Raw genomic sequence first — 23,252 nt, forward strand, 5'->3', positions numbered from 1 at the left:
CTGCACCTGCTTTTTCACTGAACCATATCTTGGAGATCTTTGCCTTATCAGGATCTTCTTCTTCCTTATTTCTAATGCCTGCTGGGTCCTCCAGGGAGTGGGCCAGCAGCAACGTACTTAACCAGCTCCACCAATGGACATCCCGGTTGTTTCCAGTCTGGTTCCCTCCCCCCCCCCAAAAAAGAAAATGTCACAGCAGCCCCCATCCCCCACAGCACACACACAGGCACGCACATGTATACACCAGGCTGCTGACCTGTAGGATCTAGTCATCCTGGAAGGTGCAGTGAGGCTTACCTAGAAATGAGCTCAAAATCCTGGAGAGGGGCTTGTTAAAACTGCAGATTTCTGGGTCTGCTCCAAAGCACCTTAAGTGGAAGCTTAGGTGCTGGGACCCTGCAATCTGCATTTTTAGCAAACACTCCTGGAGCGGAGGGACTCACATATCCAGGGACTGTGACTGTCCGGCTGGGTTTTCATGCTCTGTTCCTGGCTCATTGGACTCTTGGGGCGATGCCCTGCCCCCTCTCAGCTGCTCCCTTATGTTCTATTCATGCGGTGTGGCTCTAGAAAAACTTGGTGGGGGGATGGGTAGGAAAGGGTCTACACAGTGAAATAAAAGCCACAACAGGGACGCCTGGGTGGCTCAGTCGTTAAACGTCTGCCTTCGGCTCAGGTCATGATCCCAGGGTCCTGGGATCGAGCCCCGCATCGGGCTCCCTGCTCAGCGGGGAGCCTGCTTCTCTCTCTCTCCCCCCCCCCGACTCTCCGCTCTCTCTCTGTCAAATAAATAAATAAAATCTTTAAAAAAATAAAAAAGAAATAAAATAAAAGCCACAAAAATACAGGATGTTTATTTATTTTATAAATAAAAACAAAGCAGAAAAACCGAAAGGGAAACAGATGCAAAGAGGGGCAACAGGACACGCCTATGACTCCACAGGCCTTGATGTTAATAGGCAGCAAGGCTGAACTTGAGCCCAGGTCTCTTGACTCTTAGGCCAGGAGTTTTCTGTTGCATTCCACCCGCCTGAGTCCAGTCTCCTGTCACCTAGCCATTGCTTACCCATGCACCCACCCACTCGTCCCTCCTCCACCTGTTCCTTGCTCATGCCATCACCCAGCCCACGCCTACCAGTCCAAGTCCATCCACCCATTTGTCCATCCATCTCTCTCTGTTTCGCCAACCACCCATCCTCCATCCTCCATCCTACCATGTGCCAGGTGCTGTTCCAAGTGCTAGCAACAACGACAGACCTGTTCCTGCCCCAGGAGCTCAGCGCCCCTGGGAGACACTGACATTAGACAGATAATCACACACATATAGACTCCAAACGGGGGTCCTGGCTGTGCACGGGAATGGAGGGGAGAGATGGGAGATCAGGGAAGGCCCCCCCGAGGACCCTCTCATCTGAGAATTAAGTAGTGGGTAGGCATGAACCTGGTAAGAAGGGAAAGGAAAGAGTCAAAGGTGCACTGGCAAGTTGGAGGGATGGGGGAGACCGAGAGAAGGTACAGGTGGGAGGCAAGGAGGCTGGGCTGTAGGTGTGAGCAGGGGCACACTGGACATGGTGAGGATGTCTGGCTGGAGCCCCAGCTCTGGAGGGGTAGGGAGGCGGTGAGGGGATCAGAGGGGCCAAGACAGAAGCCCCAGGGCAGAAACCACCAAGGCAGGGAGTGGATTTCCGCGGAGTCCACACTGGAGACGGGCTGGGAAGCAAGGAAGCTCCACTCGGGGCCGGGTCCTGCTTCCTGCCTCTCTCCCCAGGACGACCAGCCCCAGCCTGTCCTCCCAGTCTGAACGCTGGCTCCCTGGCTCCCTGCCAGCCCTGGCCCGGCCTCCTCCTCCCACTCACCTGCCGATCCTGTCCCACTGCGAGGGGGGGGGGGGGACGGGGGGGCTCCTTCCCTGCCCCCAGCTCGTCCAGGGGCACCAAGCCCTCCACGGGGGGAGGCGGGGTCTACCAGACAGGACCCCTCAGACATCACCCATTAAAGCTTAGCAGGTCACTCCATCCACAGCCTCAGCATACTCTCTCCCGTAACAGGATGTTTATTGAGTATCTCCTGGGCACCAGACCCCGGGCTCAGCACTTTCCACCAGTTCTGTCTCTGTGCTCCCTCTTCTCCCTGGCTGTCACCCCCTGCGAACCCTCAGAGGCAGTCAAATCATATCCCTCCTGTGCTCAGAACCCCCCTGCCCACGACCCACATCCACACACCACCCTCCAGCCCCCTCACGCGCCCTGGCCTCCCTGCCGCTCCCTGAACAGAGAAGCGTGGTCCCACCTCAGGGTCTCACACTTGCCAGTCCCTCTTTCCCCAGACACCCCCAAGGCCCTCTCCCCTTCCTCTTCCACGTCTCTGCTTCAGTATCACCCTCTCTCAGCGGGCGCTCCCCCAGTGCCATCCCACCGGCCCCTCCCGAGGGCCCTGGGACAGCCACAGTATCACTGTTCTCTTCCGGAAAACGTGGGGCTTAGTCCCTGCTGACACCAAACACTCTGTGCTTTTACAAGTTTCACAAGAAACTCCCATCGACCCCAACCCCCCTTGACAGACCCCTCGATGATGCAGACCTGGGCGCTGTTGTCATCATTTTTGCCATTTTTTCCTCTTGTTTCCATCAGTTCTTTTACGAACCATTTCCTTCCTGGGCACCAAGCATGTGGCCATCCTGGGGTATCATGGGCGCCCGCTTGCAGACGGGACTGATGCGCAGAGACTCAGAAACGAGGAGCCAGAGATGGGCCAGAAAACAGGCAGCAGTGAAAGGCCACAAGAAGAAGTGCTCCGTGGGGGCGCATGGGGTGGGCTGGGTGGCTGAAAACACAGCAGCTCCTCTGGACCCAGGTTATGCTTCCATGGAAAGTTTAACATTTTAAAAAGTGTAACAGAGGGGCACCTGATCTCAGGGTTGTGAGTTCGAGCCCCATGTCAGGCATAGAGATTACTTAAAAATTAAAATGGAATCTTTTAAAATAATCATAAAATAATAAAAAAGAAAAAGTATAAATAAATAAATAAAAGGACAATAAAAATAAATAAATAAAAAGGACAGCATTAAGGCATAGGTGACTACTGCAAGTTGGCACCCTCAAATCATAAAACCATGAATAAAGGGGCTGTCCCCAGGGTGTGTTGTCCAAGACAACCCAGCCTGATTGGAAATGTTTTAAGAAAATGGAGGTGTGTATTACTAGCGTTGTTTTTTTTTTAATATTTTATTTATTTATTTGAGATAGAGAGAGAGAGCACGAGTTGGGGGGGAGGGTGGGGGGGACAGGCACACACAGAGGGAGAGGGAGAAGCAGGCTCTCCACTGAGCAGGGAGATTCCAGGACCTTGGGATCATGACCTGAGCGGAAGGCAGACACTTAACCGACTGAGCCGCCCAGGTGCCCCACCAGCATTGTTTTAAAATCAAAATTTAACTGTGCAAAAGGCAAAAAGGCAGGCCAGCCTGGGGATCAAAGAGCAGCTTGTACCTACGAAGCAACTACTGTGTGCTCCAGGGGCACACGCTAAGGCCTGCCAAGTCCCTATTTCCCCAAGTTTCAGCTTTGCTCAGCCAACAATGGTAGCTGGGTACCAGGAGATCTGGGTTCTTCTCATCTCCCTATGGCCTGGCACAGAGCACTTCTTCCCACTTCCCAGATGGAAGAACTGAGGCCCGCAAGGTTAAAGAATGTTCCTGAACATCCAAACACAACCAAGGTGAAAGTACTGAGCAACCTCGCCAGATGCCACAGTCCTGCCCAGGACCAGCCACATGAAATGCCAAGACCCTCGCCCTGAAATCGTGAAGAATTTCAAGGCTCAGCAGCAGAGCATTAAACCACGTGCGGGCCCCTTCTGAGCATGAGTGCCGTGTGTGTCACCATCCAGGAAACCCGCCCCAGACCTGCCTTAGCTCACCAAGAACTTTTTCAAAACCCAGAATGGAAATTAAGAGTGTTTTCTAAGTAACCTCCAGGAAGTCTGAAAGCTCCTTTCTCCAGAAGTTTCCATCCCATGCTAGCTAGCATTGTTTTAAATCAAAATTTAGCTGTCTTAACATGTAGGTGTTTGCGAGGCCTGAGGGCAACAGAGGCTCCCCCCTTCCCACACGTAGCAATAATAAACAACAAGAGCAGTTGCCCTTTTTGAGTACTTAAGACGTGAAGGCATCATGTCAAGTTTTGAGCACACTGTCCACCAATGCTATTAGGCACATGCTCTTGTGGGCAGGCTCTAGAAGTGGAAACTGAGGCACACAGTGGGGAGCCACTCACCCCAGGTCACATAGGCAGATGAAGGAAGAACCAAGATTCACACCCAAGGGTGTGGAGCCCCAGAGCCCACACACCGGCCAGGAAGGAAGGCAAAGGACAACAGGAGGCAGGCAAGGTTGGCAGGGCGGCCCCGGAGCGGGGAGCAAGGCTCTGGGGATGCGATCTGCTGCCCAGGCCGTCCTCTGTCCCACTGCCTGATCACCCCACTTGGAATCTCGAGCTCTGGGCTGGAAGGGCCTTCATCAGGTGGTGGTTTCGCCATCCCCACCAGGCCCCGGGGAAGCCTCTGGGAGCCAAACAGGGCTGTCCAGCCCAGTGAGTCCAGGCCAGAGCACTGGGTAAGGAGCACTCCCCAGGGTCACCCAGGCCCAAGTTCACATCCTGCCTCTGCGACCCACCAGCTGTGTGACCCCAGGCAGGGTAATCCCCCTTTCTTAGCCCTTTTGTCCTTTGTGGTGTTTCCTTTAGAACCTCAGGTATGAAGGCCCGAGTTATCCAGCTCCTCAATTCCTTTCTTTTTTTTTTTTTTTTTTTTTTTAAGATTTTACTTATTTATTTGAGGCGGGGGGGCAGAGGGAGAGGGAGAAGCAGCCTCCCCGTTGAGCAGGGAGCCGAACTCGGGGCTCCATCCCAGGACTCAGGGGATCATGACCTGAGATGAAAGCAAACGCTTAACACCCTGAGCCACCCAGGTGCCCCTCCAGCGCCTCAATTCCGAACACGCTGTCCTCATTTGCCATGCCAGCCCCCTCCCCGGTTTTATTTATTCCTTTCAACCCCATTTCCCCTCCCTGTCCACCTCATTCCCCTGTGTTGGATGTGCATCTTCAATTTTTTTTTTCTTTTTTCACTCTGATTTTGAGTTTAACATATGTCAAGTACAGAAAGGGAATCTGTCTTGGTCAGTTTTTATCTCAATGAATATTCACTTACATGTATATAAATCCATATCACCACCACCCAGGACAAGACAGAACCTTTGCAGCAGCCACATGCAGCAAAGGTTCTTCCACATGCCCCTTCCCGAGCAGTGGAACTCCTCTACCCACAGAAGGAACCACTGTTGTGACTTCTAGATTCATCTGAGCTGGCCCGGAACTTCCTATCAGAGCAGTCACACCGTACGTGGTCTTTTGTGTCTGGCTTCTGTCCCTCGGCGTAATGCTCTCGATTCGCCCATCGTGTGCGGGAATCCATAGCTCGCTCCACGGCCCTGCTGAGTAGTATTCCATTTATAGATGTCCTACAATTTGTTGATCTTCTCATGTGCTGAAAGACATTTGGGCTATTTCCAGCTTGGGGCTATTATAAATAAAACTGCCGTGAATATGCTTGCAGGTCTTTTTTGTGGACATATATTTTCATTTCTCTCGGGTTTATTGGAGGTCAGATGTTTTGATTCGCTTTTCAACTGTCGCACAACTTCTGAACTTACAGAAAAATTACAGGAGTTATAAGGAACTCCGGGATATCCTTTGCCCAGATTATTTACATTCTGTCCCACTTCATCATTTCTCCCTCTATTTATGTTTCTCTCTTGTCCTGAATGATGGAGAGTCAGTTGTAGACGTGATGTCCTTTGATCCCTGAACCCTCCGGCATGGATCTCCCAACCCCCCCTCCCCCACTACACACACACAGTACACAAACTCACGACACTTATCATCGATATGACACCACCATCAAACCCACATGCCACGTTCAACATTCCACGATTGTCCCCCAAAAGGTCTTTACAATTTCCTTCTGGTCCAGGACCACACCTCACTTCCTTCGGTTGTATTAGGCTCTTTCAACAGCTCCTCAGTCTTTCATGGACTTTCTTGTCTTTGGCACTTTTGAGGATGACAGGCCAGCCTCTTTGTAGTTTGCCCTTCACTCTGGATTTGCCTGATGCTTCCACATCGCTAGCTTCAGGTCATGCATCTTTGCATGGACCTCCTAGAAGTGATACTGTATTCTGGTGTGCCAAGTCAGGTGGCACACAGTTGTGATTTGTCCCGCTGCTGGAAAATGGGGAAAATAAAAGCTCCCACCTCACCAAGCTGTTATTACAAGGATTCAATGAGACACAGCCCGGATTTGTACTTACTATCTCTCCTGCATCTGGAGGGAGGGCCAGGCATGGGGTAAAGAACAAACAGGGGGCTGGCCCCATCCAGACCTGTCCCCTGGGCCCCAATCCTCATGAGCTCTGCCTCCTAGAACTTGCAACCAGGATGCCAAGAGAGACAGGAATGCATAGGAGCCAGAACTCTAGGGAGACCAGGCTGGAGGCCCCCTGATGCTAGCTCAGCCTGATCCCCTAAGTAAGTGATGGGGACCTGAGGCCCTGAGAGTGCAGAGGGCTTCCCCAATGTCACAGCGCAAGCCACTCAGCTCTGCCCAGCTGTTGGATCCTCCACACCAGGGATTTTCAACTGAGGGTGACTTTGCATCCCCAGGGGACACTTGACAATGTCTGGAGACATATTTGGTTGTCACATCTAGGGGCTGCGGGGTGCTACTGACACCGGGTGCATAAAGGCAGGGAACCTGCAATGCACAACAGTGTCCCGAGACAAAGACTGATCCTGTCCCGGGGCGCCTGAGTGGTACAGTCGGTCAGGCATCCGACTCTTGGTTTCAGCTCAGGTCATAATCTTGAGGTCATGAGATTGAGCCCCGCTGAGTGCAGAGTCTCCTTGAGACTCTCTCTCCTTCCTCCGCTGCCAACCCCCATATAAAGACATCCTAAAAAAACAAAGAATGATCCCGTCCTAAATGCCAGTGGTGTCGAGATGGAGAAGACCTGGTTCACACTACACTAATGATAGCAGGCAGTGGTGAGCCCCTGGCCAACTATCGTAGATTTTATTTATTTATTTATCAGAGAGAGAGCAAGAGAGAGAGAGTGAGCATGAGCAGGGGTGAGGAGGCAGAGACAGGCAGAGAAGCAGGCTCCCTGCTGAGCAAGGAGCCCGATGCGGGACTCGATCCCAGGACCCTGGGATCATGACCTGAGCCAAAGGCAGGTGCTTCACTGACGGAGCCACCCAGGCGCCCCAAAGCCAACTTTATCCCAGAGCTCAACTGGCAGCAGAGAAAAGGCTGCTTGGACCTTCGGCAGCACCTTAAAAAGGAGAGCCCTTCTTGTAAAAAGTACAAGTCTGTTTTTGTTCTGAGTCCGCAAGGGTTCCCATCAGCACTGCTGGAGAAGGTCTGAGGCTGTCCCAACCTCTGGGGAGCTGAGCAACAGGGCTTACAGGGGTGTCAGGATCCCTGGCCTGAAAAATGCAGGGAGTGGGGGATCTTAAACCATCCCCTGCAGCCAGATTGCTGGGTGAGGGTGGTTACACGCTGCGGTCCCATCATCTTTTCTGGGTTCTGGTTTTACAGAATCTGAGGTTCCACATGCTTCCAATTCCAGGTAGAGATAACAAAGCCTGGGATGTAGCAGATTCTCAATAAATGATTTGTTGGAAAAAAAATGAACTGTGAGGATAATTGATATTATTATGCATGTACTATGTGCCAGGCAGTATTCGAGCATTGTGCATGCATCATCATTTAATCTCACCACACCCTGGGCGACAGGTTCTGTTGTCACCATCCCCATGTTGCAGAAGAGGGAACACGAGCACAGAAAAGTGAAGTTACTTGCCTGAAGTCACAAGCTGTGAAGATGAACATGAATGAATGAATGAGTGATGAAGGACCAAACACCAGTTCCCAACTACATTAGCATTTTTCCTTCAAATATTACTGAATCAAAAGCCTGGTCACAACTCTTCTTGGGACCTAAGAACCCCAGCCAAAGCCCCCAGACCCCCTGGTCCTGTCCGGGCCAGCCCCCTCCCTCTCACTTAGCAGGACTGTGTCCCTAAACCTAAGCCTGAGGTAGAAACTTATGCCACAAAAGCCTGGGGACCCTAATGTGAGGGGACCCTTTTGTTATCAAGGGCTTCCTTTACACCAAGTAGTTAAGTGTCTAACTCTTGGTTTTGGCTCAGGTCATGGAGCCCCATGTCAGGCTCTGTGCTCAGTGGGGAGTCTGCTTGAGTTTCTCTCTCCCTCTTCCTGTGCCCCATCCCCCCCTGCTTGCTCTCTCTCTCTCTCTCTCTCAAATAAATAAATCTTTGAACAAAATAAAAGTGAGGCAAAAAAATTAAAAATAAAATAACAAAAAAGAGGGGCACCTGGGTGGCTCAGTTGGTTAAGTGACTGCCTTCAGCTCAGGTCATGATCCTGGAGTCCCGGGATCGAGTCCCGCATCGGGCTCCCTGCTCAGCAGGGCGTCTGCTTCTCCCTCTGACCTTCTTCCCTCTCGTGCTCCCTCTCTCTCATTCTGTCTCTCTCAAATAAATAAATAAAATCTTAAAAAAAAAAGAATGAGGCAGCTCTACAGTACCAATATGAGCAACCTCCAAGATACATTGTTGAATGAAAAAAGCAAAGTATAGACCAGTATGGACAGTGCTACAGTGTGTGATGTAGTGACCATCACGTGCGGGTCTGTACCTGCATATGCGCGCACAGACCACCGGCGACAAGAAAAGCCCTTGGGAAGGGAAGGGAATGTGAGGGCCATGGGGGAGGAAGACTGACTTTTCACTGTAAACACTTTCATACCTTTTGAATTTCAGACAATGAGTAGGTATTATATATTCAAATTAAATAAAAAATTAAAATCAAAATGCGTAAATTCCATGGGGTAGTTGAACTCAGATCATACACAAGAAACGTGGCACCGTTTGGGGGCCAGAGCAGAGTGAGGAGGGCATCCCACTGGGGTGGGAGGGAGTGGGCAGGGCAGGGAGTGAGGTGCAGAAAAAGGAAGTTGGTTACATAAGGGGATTGATGAGATAAGTACATAAATTAAGAATAATGTAAGCTGGGGCGTCTGGGTGGCTCAGTTGGTTAAGAGTCTGCCTTCAGCTCAGGTCATGATCTCAGGGTCCTGGGATCGAGCCCCGCATCGGGCTCCCTGCTCAGCGGGGAGTCTGCTTCTCCCTCTGCCCCTCCCCCCACCCCGCATATGTTCGTGCTCTCTCTCTCTCTCTCTCGCTCGCTTTCCCTCTAAAATAAATAAATAAATAAAAATTAAGAAAAATGAAAGCTAATATTCTTCTCACTGTCGGGAAAGATAGTTCCAAACACGGAAAGGGAGAAAATTAGAAAAACTCTGTCGTGCTGGATTAGAAGCAGAATTATCCATGTCAGCTCATAGTTTTCTACACAGGTGATACAGAGAAGACAGATAACCAGATACAGAAATGACACAGATAGAAGTTTATGTCCATGTACATACAGACACACAGTCTTAGAGAGGGTTTGGGAGCAGTGACACTCTGGCAGTGATGAGGACACTCTGTGCTGAGACCATTCCCCACTGGAAGGAGCCAGGGCTCCTTGGAGAAATGCTGATTCCAGGGCTGGGCAGGGAAGGCACCAGATGAGGTGGAGCACCTGCAGCACTGCATGCCAGAAAGTAAGGAAGTACTCAGAGAATGAGGGGGACATGTCAGAAGGGCACAGAAGCCAGCTAGAAGGGGCTCCCAACCTACCCCCAACACTTATTATTGCAAAGGGTGGGAGTAACTTTACAGATGGGAAGTCTGGCAGATCTCTCTTCAATCAAGTAATGAAAGTGAACACCATCATTGTCATCACAAGGGGGAAAAACCATAACCACATGAGGTGATGGATGTTTACTAAACTTACTGCGGTGATCATTTCATAACATATACACCTATCAAGTCATGACGTTGTACTCCTTCAACTTATATGATGTTATATGTCAATTATATTTCGATAAAACTGGGGGGGGGGAGAACACCACTGATGATGTGACAAAGAGAATAGCACAGCATCAGGTCTGTGATTTACCTGCCAAGGATGCATAACCTGAGCCTAACCACGAGGAAACAACAGACCCAAATTGAGGGACATGCCACAAAATAGCTGGCCTTTCTCAAAAATGTCAAGGTCACGAACGTCAAGGAAAGACTGAGGAGCTGTTCTAGATCAAAGGAGACTAAAGAGACATGGCGACTAAATGTAACGTGTGATTTAAACTGGACCCTTTTACCGAACATGGTTAGGGCAGCTGGTGAAAGTTGAATGGGTCCAAGGAGATGGCAGTAATGTGCCATGTTAATTTCCTGATTTTGATATTTATATTGTGGTTATATAGAAAATGGCCCTGTTTGTAGGAAATATATATATATCAAGGTATTAAGGAGTGATAAGGCAACAGATCAGCAATTTATTTTTTTAATTTTAGAGAGGGAGAGATGGGGAGAGAGAATTCCAAGCAGACTCCCCGCTGAGCACAGAGCCCAGAGCGGGGCATGATCTCACAACTCTGAGATCATGACCTGAGTCAAAATCGAGAGTTGGATGCTTAACCTACTGAGCCACCCAGGCACCACTATTCTTAAATAATTCAGGGGGGGAAGTGTTCTTTGCACTGTTTTTGTAACATTTCTATACATGTGACATCTTTTTCAAAACAAAAATGCTAGAGACTGAATGTTTGTGTCCTCCAAATTCATATGTTGAAATAACCTAATGTGAGGGTTAGTTCATGAATAGATTTGTGCCCTTATAAAAGGGACCCCAGGGAGCTCCCTCACCCCTTCACCACGTGAGGACACAGCATCTATGAATCAGAAAGCAGGTCCTCACCAGACACCAAATCTGCTACCGATTGATCTTGGATTTCTCAGCCTTCAGAACTGTGAGAGATAAAATTCTGTTGGTTATAAGCCACCCAGCTTATGCACTGTGTTACAGTGGCCCAAACTGACTAAGAAAAAAATTTTAAATCAAAAAAAAAAGTAAGAAATAGAATAAAACCTAGGGTTAAATAGCACTAACAGGAATTAAAATACGTCCTCACAGCATTCCCTATGACTCAGCAAGCATTCCTAGGTATACGCCCAACTGAAATGTGCGCCTATGTTCACCAAAAGACATGTATTCTAGAATGTTCATCACAGCCCAATTCTAAAGAGCCAAAAGCTAGAAACAACCTAAGTGTCTCTCAGTAATAAAATGGGTAAACATATTGTAGTACATCCATGCAGTAGGATTCTAGTCAGTGACAAAAAGGAACAAATCCTGATACGTGCAATTTGGACGAATGTTACAGTTACAACACTGAGTAAAAGAAATCAGACACAAATGAATGTATATCCTGTGATTCCATCTATATAAAGTGCAGAAACAGGCAACCCTAGGGCTGCCTGGGTAGCTCAGTCAGTTAAGCATCCGACTTTTGATTTTGGCTCAGGTCATAATCTCATGGCTGTGGGATCGAGCCTCGCGTCCAGCTCTGTGCTGGGTGTGGAGCCTGCTTAGGATTCTCTCTCTGCCCCTCTCTCTCTCCATCTATAAAAAAGAAACAGGCAAAACTAATGTTTGCTGTCAGTAATCAAGATAATGATTCCTCCTTTCTCTACTTAGGTGGTGATGGGAGTGTCTCTAACTAGAAGGGGCACAAGGGGTTTCTGGGGACCACCATTCTGGTGGAATGGTCTGTTTCTTGATCTCGGTGCTGGTTCCGCCCATGGGTCTATGCAGGGAAAACCCACCAAGCCATCTGCCTATATTGTGTGCACTCTCCTGTGTGTGCATATTTCAGTGAAGAGACATAAAACAATAAGATGCACGTATATAAGGACAGATATCAACCACAGTGGAGTGGGGGCTACAAGAAATGGATGTGGGGAGCTGAGATGCAGAGGGGAAATAAAACAGAAATGCAATGCATGCTTTGCAAGGACTGGTAGCCACCGCATCTTCAGAACTGAAAGGCGGGATTAAGCTAATGCTCTGCACCTGAGTTTCAAGACGAAAGGAAGGAAAGGGTCCCCATTATCTGTATGTCCCTCGCCAGCCCCCAGGAGCATCAGCAAGGCATGCTCGATGACCAGCCCCGTTTAGCACGAGGACTGAGGCCTGGCTTGAGTCAAAGAGTCCAGGCAAGTCCCAACTCCTGCCCCAGGGTACTCTTTTCCAGGGCCTACTGATCCCCACCCACCAGTTTCCCTGAGGAGCTTTCCTCCTCCCTGACCTCCTCCGTCCTCACCAGGGCTCCAGGTCTAGGGCCTGTGAGGCAGGGATCTGGTGACAGCTATAAAAATAAAAGCTCCCCCCAGCCTGGCTCCCTGGCCTACAGACTCACCCCATAGAGATCCCAGCTGCGCTGGCCCCAGGCAGGCTAGCAAAGGTGCCTCCCAGGCCTGGCAGGCTGAGGGCTCAGGGGAGCAGGTGGTGGTGGCAGCATGAGGCGGAAGGGTTATTCAGGGTGGTGTGGGGTGTCGGCTCCCAGCACAGCTGCCACATGCTCTGTGAGCTCTGCAGCGGGGACTGACCCTCTCCATTTCCATACTGAGGACCTCCTCGGTGGTTTGCATATGGAGGGTGTGGGGTCACGATTTGTCCTTGCTGGGGTCAGCAGAGGAGATTCTGTCCATTCCATACAGGTTGATTCCACCTGGGCAAATGTATCAGTTAGAAGTAGCTTCAGCTGCCAGTAGCAAGGAGCCAGAAGCACAGAGACCTCTGTAAGATTTTTTTATTTCTATTTTTCATATCATATAAATAAGTCCAGAGTAAGGCAGGCAAAGACTGGCGTGGCTGTTGCACTACCATCAAGAACCCAAGTGCCTTTTATCTTCCGGTTTCATAACCCTCAGTAGGTGGCTTCCATGCTTCAGTGTTTGCCACATGATTCAAGATGGCCCCTGAAGCTCCAGCCATCCTATCTGAGTTCCAGGCAGAAAGTAGGAAGAAGTTGGGGGCGGCGGGTGGAGAGGGTGCAGAGGAAGGAGGCAAAAGGAAACGTACCTCACAGCTGAATCAGCACCCCCTAAAGAGCTTTCCTGGAAACCTCACCTACAACTTCTCTTTATATTCATTAGTCATCCCTAGCTGCAAGAGATTCTGGGAAATGCAGTCTTTTATCACTTGCCCCCCACAATAGAGGGTCCCATTGCTAAGGAAGAAGGAAGGAAGCAACTATCAAATAGACAATGTTAGCTACAATGAAGAAAAAAATACACATGAAGTGAAAATTCTGCAAAGAAAGAACTGGCATACACAACTCTACCATTGCCCTGCATGAATTTACCTGTCAAATCTTTACAAAACACCACGAGGAACTTTATCACCTTCTTAGCACAGAGCTGGGAACTGAGGGACACCAAGATGCAGTCACTTGCCCCAAATCACACGGCCAGGAAATGGGGGATTCAGAACTAGAATGCAGGCAGCCAAATTCCAGCGCTGGAGCTCTTAACCAAAACGGTAATGAGATTGTTAATAATAATAATACTCACTGGTGCTGGCACTGCTCTAGGTATGTTGCACGGACTCACGCGTGTAATCCTCACAACGACCTTATGAGGCAGGTACTATCATTCCGTTTTACGAACACAGAAACTGAGGCGAAGAGAGGTAAAGTGACTTGTCCAAGGCCACATAGCAAGTGTCAATGGGGTTTATTTCCGGGCAGTGGAATCATAGGTGTTTCCCGTCTCCTTCTTTCATTGATGCTCTGCATTCTCCAATCCTCCCACCAGGATCGTGCATTGCTTGGGAAATCAGATAAAAAGAAAACACTTCTCCTGGGGTCCAGCCTCCTGCCTACTCCCCAACACACCCACCCCCGAGGCCTCAGGGAGGCTGGGCCCTACTTCCCTCGCCAGCCTGGCCTTCCTCCCCCCTGGTGCCCTCTCCTCCGCAGTCACAGCTTCCCAAGGAACTCTCCTCCTCTTGGCTCCCCGCCTCTGCTCCTCTGGTACCCCTCCCGGCATGCCCTCCCCTCATTCCTGCCTGGCAAACAGCTCACTGCGGCTCCAGGCCCTGGGTCAGAGGCTGCTCACCCACGAGATCTCCTGGGCCCCGGCAGGCAGCCTCCCTGTGCCCTTCACCCACTGCACTTTGCCTCCTCCTGAGGCCAAGCGGCCTGTTCTGTCCCATCAACAAACTCGTCAAGGGCTTTCCAGGTGCCAGGCCCTGCCAGGGACACCCACTGATTCCTCCTCAAAACCACCTCCGTCAGCCTCACGCTGGCCTCCACAGTTCTGCATGAAGGACCCTGCCGTCCCTCTGTTCTCCTCTCGCCATGTCATCCCTGGCAGCCTCAACCTTAGCCACGCCAGCTCCTCGCTCTTTCCCTAAAACACTGAGCTCTGTCCTGTCCCAGGGCCTTTGCATTTGCTGCTCCTTCTGCCTGGAATGCTCTCTCAACACCCTCCCCTTGTCACCCTCTACCACACACACACCCCCCTTCATTTTCCTCTTTCTCCCATGCCAGAATGTCAACTCCAGGAGCCCAGAGCCCATCCTGGGCCCACAGTAGGTGCTTGCTTGATCCTGACTAAATACGTGAATATATTCAGGCCCAGAGAAGTCAAGTATCTTGCCCAGAGTCATCCAGCAAGTAAGGGACAAAGCACAGAGCTTTATTTTTTTTTTTTTTTGGCCCGAGCATCTTACCCCTCAAACGCTGTAAAATCGAGGTTTGCCCATCTGTCCCCCCAGAGTGCAGTGATAAGCAGACGAGATAGCTAAGTCTGGGGCTCACACAGGCACGGCTTCTAATATCTATTCTGTTTTCTGGGTAAGTAGTGTTCCCTCTCAGAGCCTCAGGTCCCCACTCTGTACAACAGGACTCCTAACTAACTCTTGGTCTCAGAGGACACCCAGGAGGGGCTCGAACTCTGACAGGTGGGGGCCCCAGAAGCTCTAGTCTCCCTAGCAGCCCCCAGCCTCCCTCACTCCCCCCCTGCACATGGCCACAGCCAATACAAGGCTGAAAACCTCCAAGGAGTGGCAGCCAAATGGACAGCTGGAGCTGCTGGGACTCCTTCAGGGGTCCCCCAGCAGGTCAGCCAGGCCAGGAAAGGAGCAGGGAGAGGAGGGCAGGAAAACAGAGCAAATGAGAAATTTGGGGCCATGGGCAGAGACAGGAAGAGAAGGCTTCTCAGGTTCAAAGGTAAGACATGAATTCAACTCTCCCGCAAGTCACTCATCAGCTGTTGGGCCAGTGACTTCGTCTCTCTGTGCCTCAGTTTCCCCAACTGAGGAAGTGGAAAGATAAACAGCACTCAAGTCATTGGGTTATTGTAAGAATAAAAGCCACATAAAACATGGTAACACCCAGCACAGCGTGCGCATGCCCAATAAACCAAGGCCTGTCTCCCTCACACCTCACCTGGCTCAGGTGTCTGCTCGAACACCACCTCCTAGGGGAGGCCTTCCTGGACCTCCCAGCCCCTCCCTGCCCCACTTCCCTTCCTTCGGAGCCCTTGTCCCCACCTGTCATTACTTCATTCTAGTTTTTGGGCACTTAGGGTCTGCCTCTCTCCCTAAATTGTCCCCTCTGTCTTGGTCACCACGTCCCCAGCACAGAGCATCGGGCCTGGCACCTAGCAGGTGCTCAGCAAATGCTTGCCAAATAAATGGGAAAAGTAACTGGACAAATAAATGTCTCAGAAACAAGGACAAAACCATCCCAGGCACTCTGGGGGAGGAGGACACCTTTAAGTGTTTCCACGGGGGAGTCCCCCTTCTCTTTCCTACCCCGACTCCCACCATTCCCAGTTGTGCCACCTTGGACAGGTCCCTTCCCCTCTCTGAGCCTGTCTGCTTGGCAGGAAAATGCCCCTAACAAAAGCCGCAGCCTTCAAGAGGGGGCTGGGCTGATTCCACTGGCAAGCACCCAGCAGTGTTTCCAGCTTTCACTCTGGACGCCCACTTTTCTCCTCGGTAGAAATCACCAGGCCATGGGACAACTGCCTAAGATTAGGAGGTATGAATGTGTTTTGTCAACTCTCGCAAACACTGGTTGGGGTTCCCAGCTAGCCTCAGTGGTCAACCCCACTAAATGGGTCTGTGGTTAACGTGACCAGCCTTCTTGGGCAGACAGAAGGATCCAGCAAGTCCATCTGAACCAAGGCCTCGGAGTGGCGCTTTGCCCATCGTAAGCACTGAACTCACACACGCTGTTGTTACTATTCCTCAAGGCTCTTCTCTGGCCTCCTGCCCCCCCACCCCCACCCCAGTGCTCCTTCGCCCAGCCTACTCTCTTTTCTCCTGACTTGTGAATGGCTTCCTCCCTCCTCCCTGCAAGCCTTTAGCCCTCCTAGCCTTGTGATCATGGGGTGGCTGTTCCCCTACCTATGACATCTCCCAGAGTCGTTTGGGCACAGCTCTGTCCACAGTGCTCCCACACCAGGCCACCCAGACCACCAGCAGAGCCCTCAACCTGTTAACTTTTTCCCAGCTTTCTTCAGATGGGCTCAGGGTCAAATCCCCTTTCTTTTGCTTCCAAATTGTGAAACTGTGTGCAAGTCACTTAACTCTGGCATTTAGGGTACCTGAACTTGGGGCCAGGCAAGGAGTCATCCAGGGAGGGCCCAGGATTGAGGGCAGGAGCTAGGATCACAAAACAGGTTCTCGACCCCAAGCTTTCCCCAGAGACCTGGGGGTCAGACCTAACTTTGGAACTGGCTTCACCCCATTCCTTGAGCGCTAACCTCACTTTTGGGGGCCGCAGTTTACTCTTATAAAATGGGTACACCACCTTCCCTGGAGTGCTTCCGTAGATTAAATCCGGATGTGAGCGTGTAAAGGGCTGTACTCAACGCTGGCTCGCAAGACAGGGCTCAAGAAAAGGAGGTTTGGGGGTCACTGTGTGGCTCGGCTGCTTCCCTCTCACCTCCTCTGGGTGTAGCGGCAGCCACCCGGCCAACTCTGAGTGACAAAGAGGAGAGCGGGGATTGGGAAGATTCATTCCTAAATCATGACCTCCCCCCCCCACCCCACCCCCCCGGAAAGACAGCCCCAGTGCCACAAACAAAAGATGCTAGGGTTTGGGGGGGGGGCGCTGGGGAAGTAGTTTGCCTTGACGCTCAGCTCCATGATGTGGGAATTGTCTGTCTCTGTCCCCGATACCCGGGGCTCCCACAGAGAAAGCACACCCAGGCCTCCAGAGGGAAAAGGGGGGGGGAGCCTTTCCTCTTCTAAAACCACCACACCAGCAGCTGCTCCCAAGACCCCAGGCTGCCCCAGGCCCTTGGCAAACCAATCTATGAAGCTCCCATCTGACCCCACCCCTGAATTCCAAACCACCATCGTACCCCTAGGGATGTGACAAAAGGCTGCTCCACAGTTCTAAAACCCAGCCTTATAATAGTACCCACCTGTGCAAAGGTTGTTGGGAGGCTTACATGAGATGGGTTAGGTCCAGGACTTACTGGACACCCGACCCCTGGCAGGTACCCGCCACACTCTGGCTGCACTGAAGACTGGTTGCCAAATGCCAGGAACCTCCCAGCAAAAAATAATAACAAGAGCAAACGCTTATATAATACCTCCTGTGTGCCAGGCACCGCGGGACGCCGAACGTGTATCCACGCTAACCCCTCCGTGTCCATCCTCAGCTCTCAGGAATGCTGTCCAGGCCTGGAATGGCCGTGGGGGTGCAGTGCAGGGGGGCGGGAGGGTATCAGGAGGCAGGGAAGCAGAAGCCTCACCAGGGGTCCCTTCTGTCCCAGGGTATCAGAGACAGCAGTCCCAAGTTCAAACCAGGCCCTGCCATCATGAACAAGCAGGTGAGGCTGGACCTTGGTGTCCACACTTGGGCTAAGGAGTTACAAGTGGTAAACCTCCCACCCCTCCACCCCCCCCCAACCCCCGGGGAAGAAAAGGGAATGGAAATGCAGGAACCCTTCCCCCACCTCCCTCCACCTGGCCCAGCTTCTCCCCTCTGGCAGGCCAGGGACACACAAACACAAACTCGCCCACACACCCAGGCTCCTCTTAAAATAAATATATACACACACAAAGCATTTTTTAAACAGCCCGCCCAACTACACTTACCAAAAAGAATCTGCCCCAACTTGGGCTCAGCAGGACCAAGACCCATACCCCCTCCTCCTACATAATCTGGCCTGCTGGCCCAATCCCCAAACACTGTACAGAGGTCCCAGACTGCAGGCCCCTCTAAAGCCAAGCCTGGCACTCAGGCCGCCCTACACCTCTCCCCAAGCAGGGTTCCCAGTCACTCCTCCCCAGCACCCAGGGGCGCTGAGTCACTCTGAGAACCTGACCCAGCACACCTCTGCCTGCCCCCTACAAGCCTGGCACCCCCATCTCCAAGCACAGACCCTGGAGGGAGTAGCAGAGGAGAGGGGAAAAAAAAAAAAGAAAGAAACAGCTGTTAACACCCCACCCAACCACCAAAAAAGCCAAAAATAATAGAACCCTCCAACACACAACCCCCCCCCCCACACCAGGAAAGCAATATAAAATCATATAAACCAAAAATAAAGAAAAAAAATCAAAAGCCAACTACTGCCCCCAAAAGGCTTTTAACCATTCTCAAAAAAAAAAAAAGTTTATTAAAAGTGTTCTTAATGCTTGAAACGGAAAAGATTTCCAAATATACAGACGCCTCTTTTCTCATAGAAATAGATAATTTTTTATAATACAAAAAAAAAAAAGACCAAAAAACAACAACAACACAACAGCAACAGCAACAACCCCGTAGGAACATCTTTAAGCGATTACTCAGGGCCCGGCTGACAGTTACACGTGGGTTGCGTCAGTCCCGTGTACACACGCGTTCAGCCATGTTTAAACCGATTGCATCAACTTCGAAACCGGCCCGCCCGCCGGCGCCTGCACAGGAGGCAGAGGGAGACGCAGAGAGTTTATCATTCATCTGTACACATAGACATTTCTTCTTTAAATAACACCACGGGCGGGCGCCCCATTTGCATGTGCGGTTGGTTTGGACAAAAATATAGATATAGATATATATAATAAAATATTAAAATTACCGACGAGCTCCCCGCGCTGCCAAGTGCCCCAGTGCCAAAGTTTTGCCGGCGCCACCAGGGGCGGGGGCGGGAGCGCGGGCGCTTCCCGGAGTCTCCGCGGCCGCGGCGCGCCCAGCAGCGCGGAGGCCGGCCGGCAGGGGGACGCGCGCGGGGGCCGCGCTAGCAGTGGCCGGAGGAGGCGAGCAGGGGCTCGGGCAGCTGCTTGAACAAGTTCCGCAGGGTGCTGAGCTCGCGCGACAGCTGCTCCACCTTCTTCTGGAGCCGCTCGTTCTCGGCCGTGAGCTCCAGGACCTTGTGCTGCGTCTCCAGGTTACGCATCTTGGCCTTGTCGCGGCTCTTGCGCACCGCGATGTTGTTGCGCTCGCGCCGGATCTTGTACTCGTCGCTGTGCTTGTCCACCGTCTTCTTGGCCTTGCTCTTGACCTGCGAGGGCGCCGGCGCCGCCCCCGCATAGCAGGCGGCCGGGGGCGCCTTGGCGTCGGCGGGGCTCGGCGTGCCGGGCGGGCTGGACGACGAGGACGTGGACAGGCTTCCGCTGCTGCCGCTCGGCACCGCCTGGTAGCCGAGGTAGGCGCGCAGCGCGTACGGGAAGCCAGCCGCCATGCCTGCGGCACCGCCGCCCGGCGCTCCGGCCTCCTCCTTCCGCTTGCAGTCCGCGGGCTCGAAGCCCGGCTCCGCCTTGAGCTCGGCGGGCTGCGGCGGCGGCGGCGGGGGCGGCGGGTGCAGGGGCGCGAAGCAGCCGGGGTGCAGCGCGCCCTTAGCGGCCCCCAGGCGCCCCAGGCTCACGTAGCCGTACTCCGACGCCTTCTTGCAGTTCTTGCCCCCGTAGTCGTCGGAGAAGAGGTCGGAGAGGAAGTCGTGGTGCTGCCCGGAGGAGGCGGGCGCGGGGGCGGGCGCGGGCGGAGCCGCTTCAAAGGTGTCCGTGGCTGTGGCCGGCGCCGGGGCCTGCGGCGCGCCCAGCGGCTCCAGGTACGGGCTGAAGTCGATGGCGCGCTCGTGGTCGCCGATGCTACCCAGCTCGCCGGCGGGGGGGCGCGGCCCGGGTCTGGCCGCGGGGGGCGCCGCGGGGGCCGCCTTGCCGGCGTACGCAGCAGCCAAGCAGTCCGCCTCGTAGTAGAAGTTGGCCACTTCCATGGATTTAAAGGCAGGCGGCGGCGGCAGGGGCAGACATGCTGGGTCCCAGGCCACCAGGCGTTGCATGAACGCGGGTGCCCGGGGAGGGGGCCTGGGGCTGCCCGCTCCGGCCGGCCCGCAGGTGGCGCGGCCTCCTGGCTCCGGACTGTCGCCGCTGTGTCGCTGCTGCTGCTGCCGCTGCCGCCGGGGTGGCCGCTACTAGTGCGGGGGCTGACGGCTGGACCCTCGCGTGGGTCCTCTTCCCGGTCCCGTGCGCGGCTCTGACTCGCTAAAGTTTCTCCTGAGCCCGGTTATTTATAAAGGCGGCCCATGGCAACGGCTGCGTCACGCTGGCAGCCGCCCCGGCCCCTCCCGCCGCCGCCGGGACGCGGTGTGGCGGCCCGAGACCCCCGGGAGGGCGTCGGCGGGGCACGGCGGCCAGACCCGAGACCAGGAGTGCGCCCTCGGGGGTCCGCGGGTCGCGGGGGGCGGCCTTACGCCCCCTGCCCACCCCCACCCGGCGGCCCCGGGATTGGGAGCGAGAAGGGGAGGCGCGACCCCGCCCCCGGACCGCCCCCTCTGGGCTGGAGGCTGTACTGGAAGGGGGTGGAATCCGGGGAGGGGGCAACGCGATCGCCTTCCCCCACCCAAAACACGGCCGCCGCCCGCCCCCTGCTGGAGGAGGCGGTGGCTTCAGGATCGGCGGCGCCCAGCCCGGACGCCCCACAGAGTAGGCGCTCCCCGTGCCGGAGACCCCAGTCCTCGGCTCTGGCTCCTGGAGAGGTGACCGGTCTCCACGGCCCTTCTCCGGGCGCGGCTCCGCCCCCAAACTTGCCCCCATCCCCAGCTCTCGGAAGGAGGGGATTCCACGCTGGTGGAGACTCCGCTCGTAAAGCCACGTCCAATACAAGGACCCCAGTCGGCGGGGGAGGGATGGAGGTCAGTTCAAGGGAGCACTCCACCCGGGCCTCTGGGGCGGCGACTGCGCTCCTCCTCTAGCCCCGCCCACCGGACCTGCCCGCCCCCTTAGACCACACCTGGGTCTTCTCTGGCCCCACCCGACCCTGACCTGGGCCCAGGGAGGTGGAAGGGGGCGGGGGTGCTAGACTCTACCACATTATGCGACCTTGGGCGAGTCACTTTACTTCTCCAAGCTCCAGCCATGAAGGTGCCGTTACAGTTACCATTAACTGTAATACTGTCTCCACCAGACTCCCAAACGTAAGGCTTCATTTTTAAGTCCACTCTGGGAGGCACCACAGAAAGAAACCATCCCCTACACAGGGTACAAAGAACCCCGGGGGGGGGGGGGGGCCGGCGGGCATAAGACACCCAAGGTCACACGGCTTCATGTCCCCCACCAGTCTCAAAAGAAGAGTTCTTGTCAGCGCACCCTAAGACCTATTCGCCAACCTGAGGCCAAAACCCTTTTTCTGAGGCTGGGGTGGGGATGTCACTGAGATAGTGGGGATAACGCTGAGAGCTATGCAGGAGAGAGAGGGACTTCCCCCATTGTTACCAAGTCCCCGCTTTGTACTGAGGGTGGGGCTGGACCCAGGGTTCCCTTTTCCGCCGCGGCAGGAGGATGTTTCTGCTACTCCTGGTACACAGATGGGAAAACAGGCCATGGCCCATCCTGGATTGGAACAGTGGGCTGTGTAGGCTCAAGGGGCCCCTTGCCCTCTCCAGCCCCGGTCCCAGGCCATTTGGGCAGATCCTTGGGCCCACCCCTCTGCCACTCCTGGTCCAGGCCGCCCAGGCAGGAGCTCCCAGCCTGCCTGGGGATAACCCCCGGCCCACTGACCCCGGCCCTGGCCCTGGCGGGCAGGCAGGCATTGCTCAACCTTCAGTGTTATCTGCTGAGCTGGGGTGACCTCCGCCCCAGAGAGCTGGAGAAATGACATCTCCAAGCGCCCTTGGGGGTGGAGGGGAGCAGGGAAGAACAGGATGAAACACTGACCCGGCCTGCTGGCTTTCCGGGCCTTCCCAGCAGCCACTGGGCCATGGAGAGATCTGAGGCCCCAGGGCCACTCAGCCAGGCCTTCCAAGCTGCAAAGTAGGACGCTCAGAGCTCAGCAAAGTGGGACACTCACACCACCTCCAAGAGGCCCTCCTGGCCCCACCTGCGAGTGAATTTCCTTACCAGCCTGTCACCAGCTACCATTACCCTACTTGTCCAGTCTACCTCAGTCTCCCCCCACCCTCCCCAAAAAACTGCCCGTTCTACGAGGGCTGGCCCACAAATACTGGGCGTCCTCGGCTGGGCATGATCAAAAGTTACCAGTGGTGAATGCATCTGCTGTTCCCTCTGGACCAAGAACACTGGTCCCCTAGCTCTGCCCAAGGCAACTCCTCAGGGCTCAGCCCAAAGGTGACCTCCAAGAAGCCCTCCCTAACCTCCCCGTTGGAAGTCCCAGATCCTCAGTCGCTTCTTTCACGTTCCCGTATTCTCTTTACAATCAAAATTACCTCCCCTATGCATGTGGTTTTCTGTCCCCGCTGCCCCCTCCCCATGTCACCCCCACCAGGGCAGGGATTCTTGTTTTGTTCATTGCTGTGCCCCAGTGCCTAGAACAGTGCCTGACACAGGGAAGATGCTCAATGTATGGAGGAGGCGGAGAAAGTGAGGTCACCCCAGGCAGGATGGCATCCCTCTCTGAGCCTCAGCAGCCCGCCCCCCAACCACATGCAAGCATGCACGTGCACGCGCCCCCCCCACATGCAAGCATGCACGTGCGCGTGCGCCCCCCACACGCAAGCATGCACGTGCGCGCGCCCCCCCACCTGCAAGCATGCACGTGCGCCCCCCACATGCAAGCATGCACGTGCGCGTGCGCCCCCACATGCAAGCATGCACGTGCGCGCGCCCCCCCACATGCAAGCATGCACGTGCGCGCGCCCCCCCACATGCAAGCATGCACGTGCGCACGCCCCCCCACATGCTAGCATGCACATGCACACACACACACACCTATCAGGGTTCTGAGGAGATTGCAGTGAGACCTGGGGGGTCTGAAGCGAATTAGAG

The 23,252-nt window shown here is 53.9% G+C and overlaps 1 protein-coding gene across 1 annotated transcript; it reads right to left on the reverse strand.

The window, feature by feature from the left end:
- Positions 1-18,653: 18,653 nt before the first annotated feature.
- Positions 18,654-20,728, reverse strand: CEBPB (CCAAT enhancer binding protein beta). Its single transcript, XM_025853290.2, has one exon. The coding sequence runs from the start codon at positions 20,309-20,311 to the stop codon at positions 19,271-19,273; it is 1,041 nt and encodes a 346-aa protein (XP_025709075.1). The 5' UTR covers positions 20,312-20,728; the 3' UTR covers positions 18,654-19,270.
- Positions 20,729-23,252: the final 2,524 nt, after the last annotated feature.

This window comes from Callorhinus ursinus, unplaced genomic scaffold (assembly GCF_003265705.2).
Source record: "Callorhinus ursinus isolate GAN/ISIS: 27379988/994484 unplaced genomic scaffold, GSC_fseal_2.0 scaffold53, whole genome shotgun sequence".
NCBI classification, from domain to species: Eukaryota; Metazoa; Chordata; class Mammalia; order Carnivora; family Otariidae; genus Callorhinus; species Callorhinus ursinus.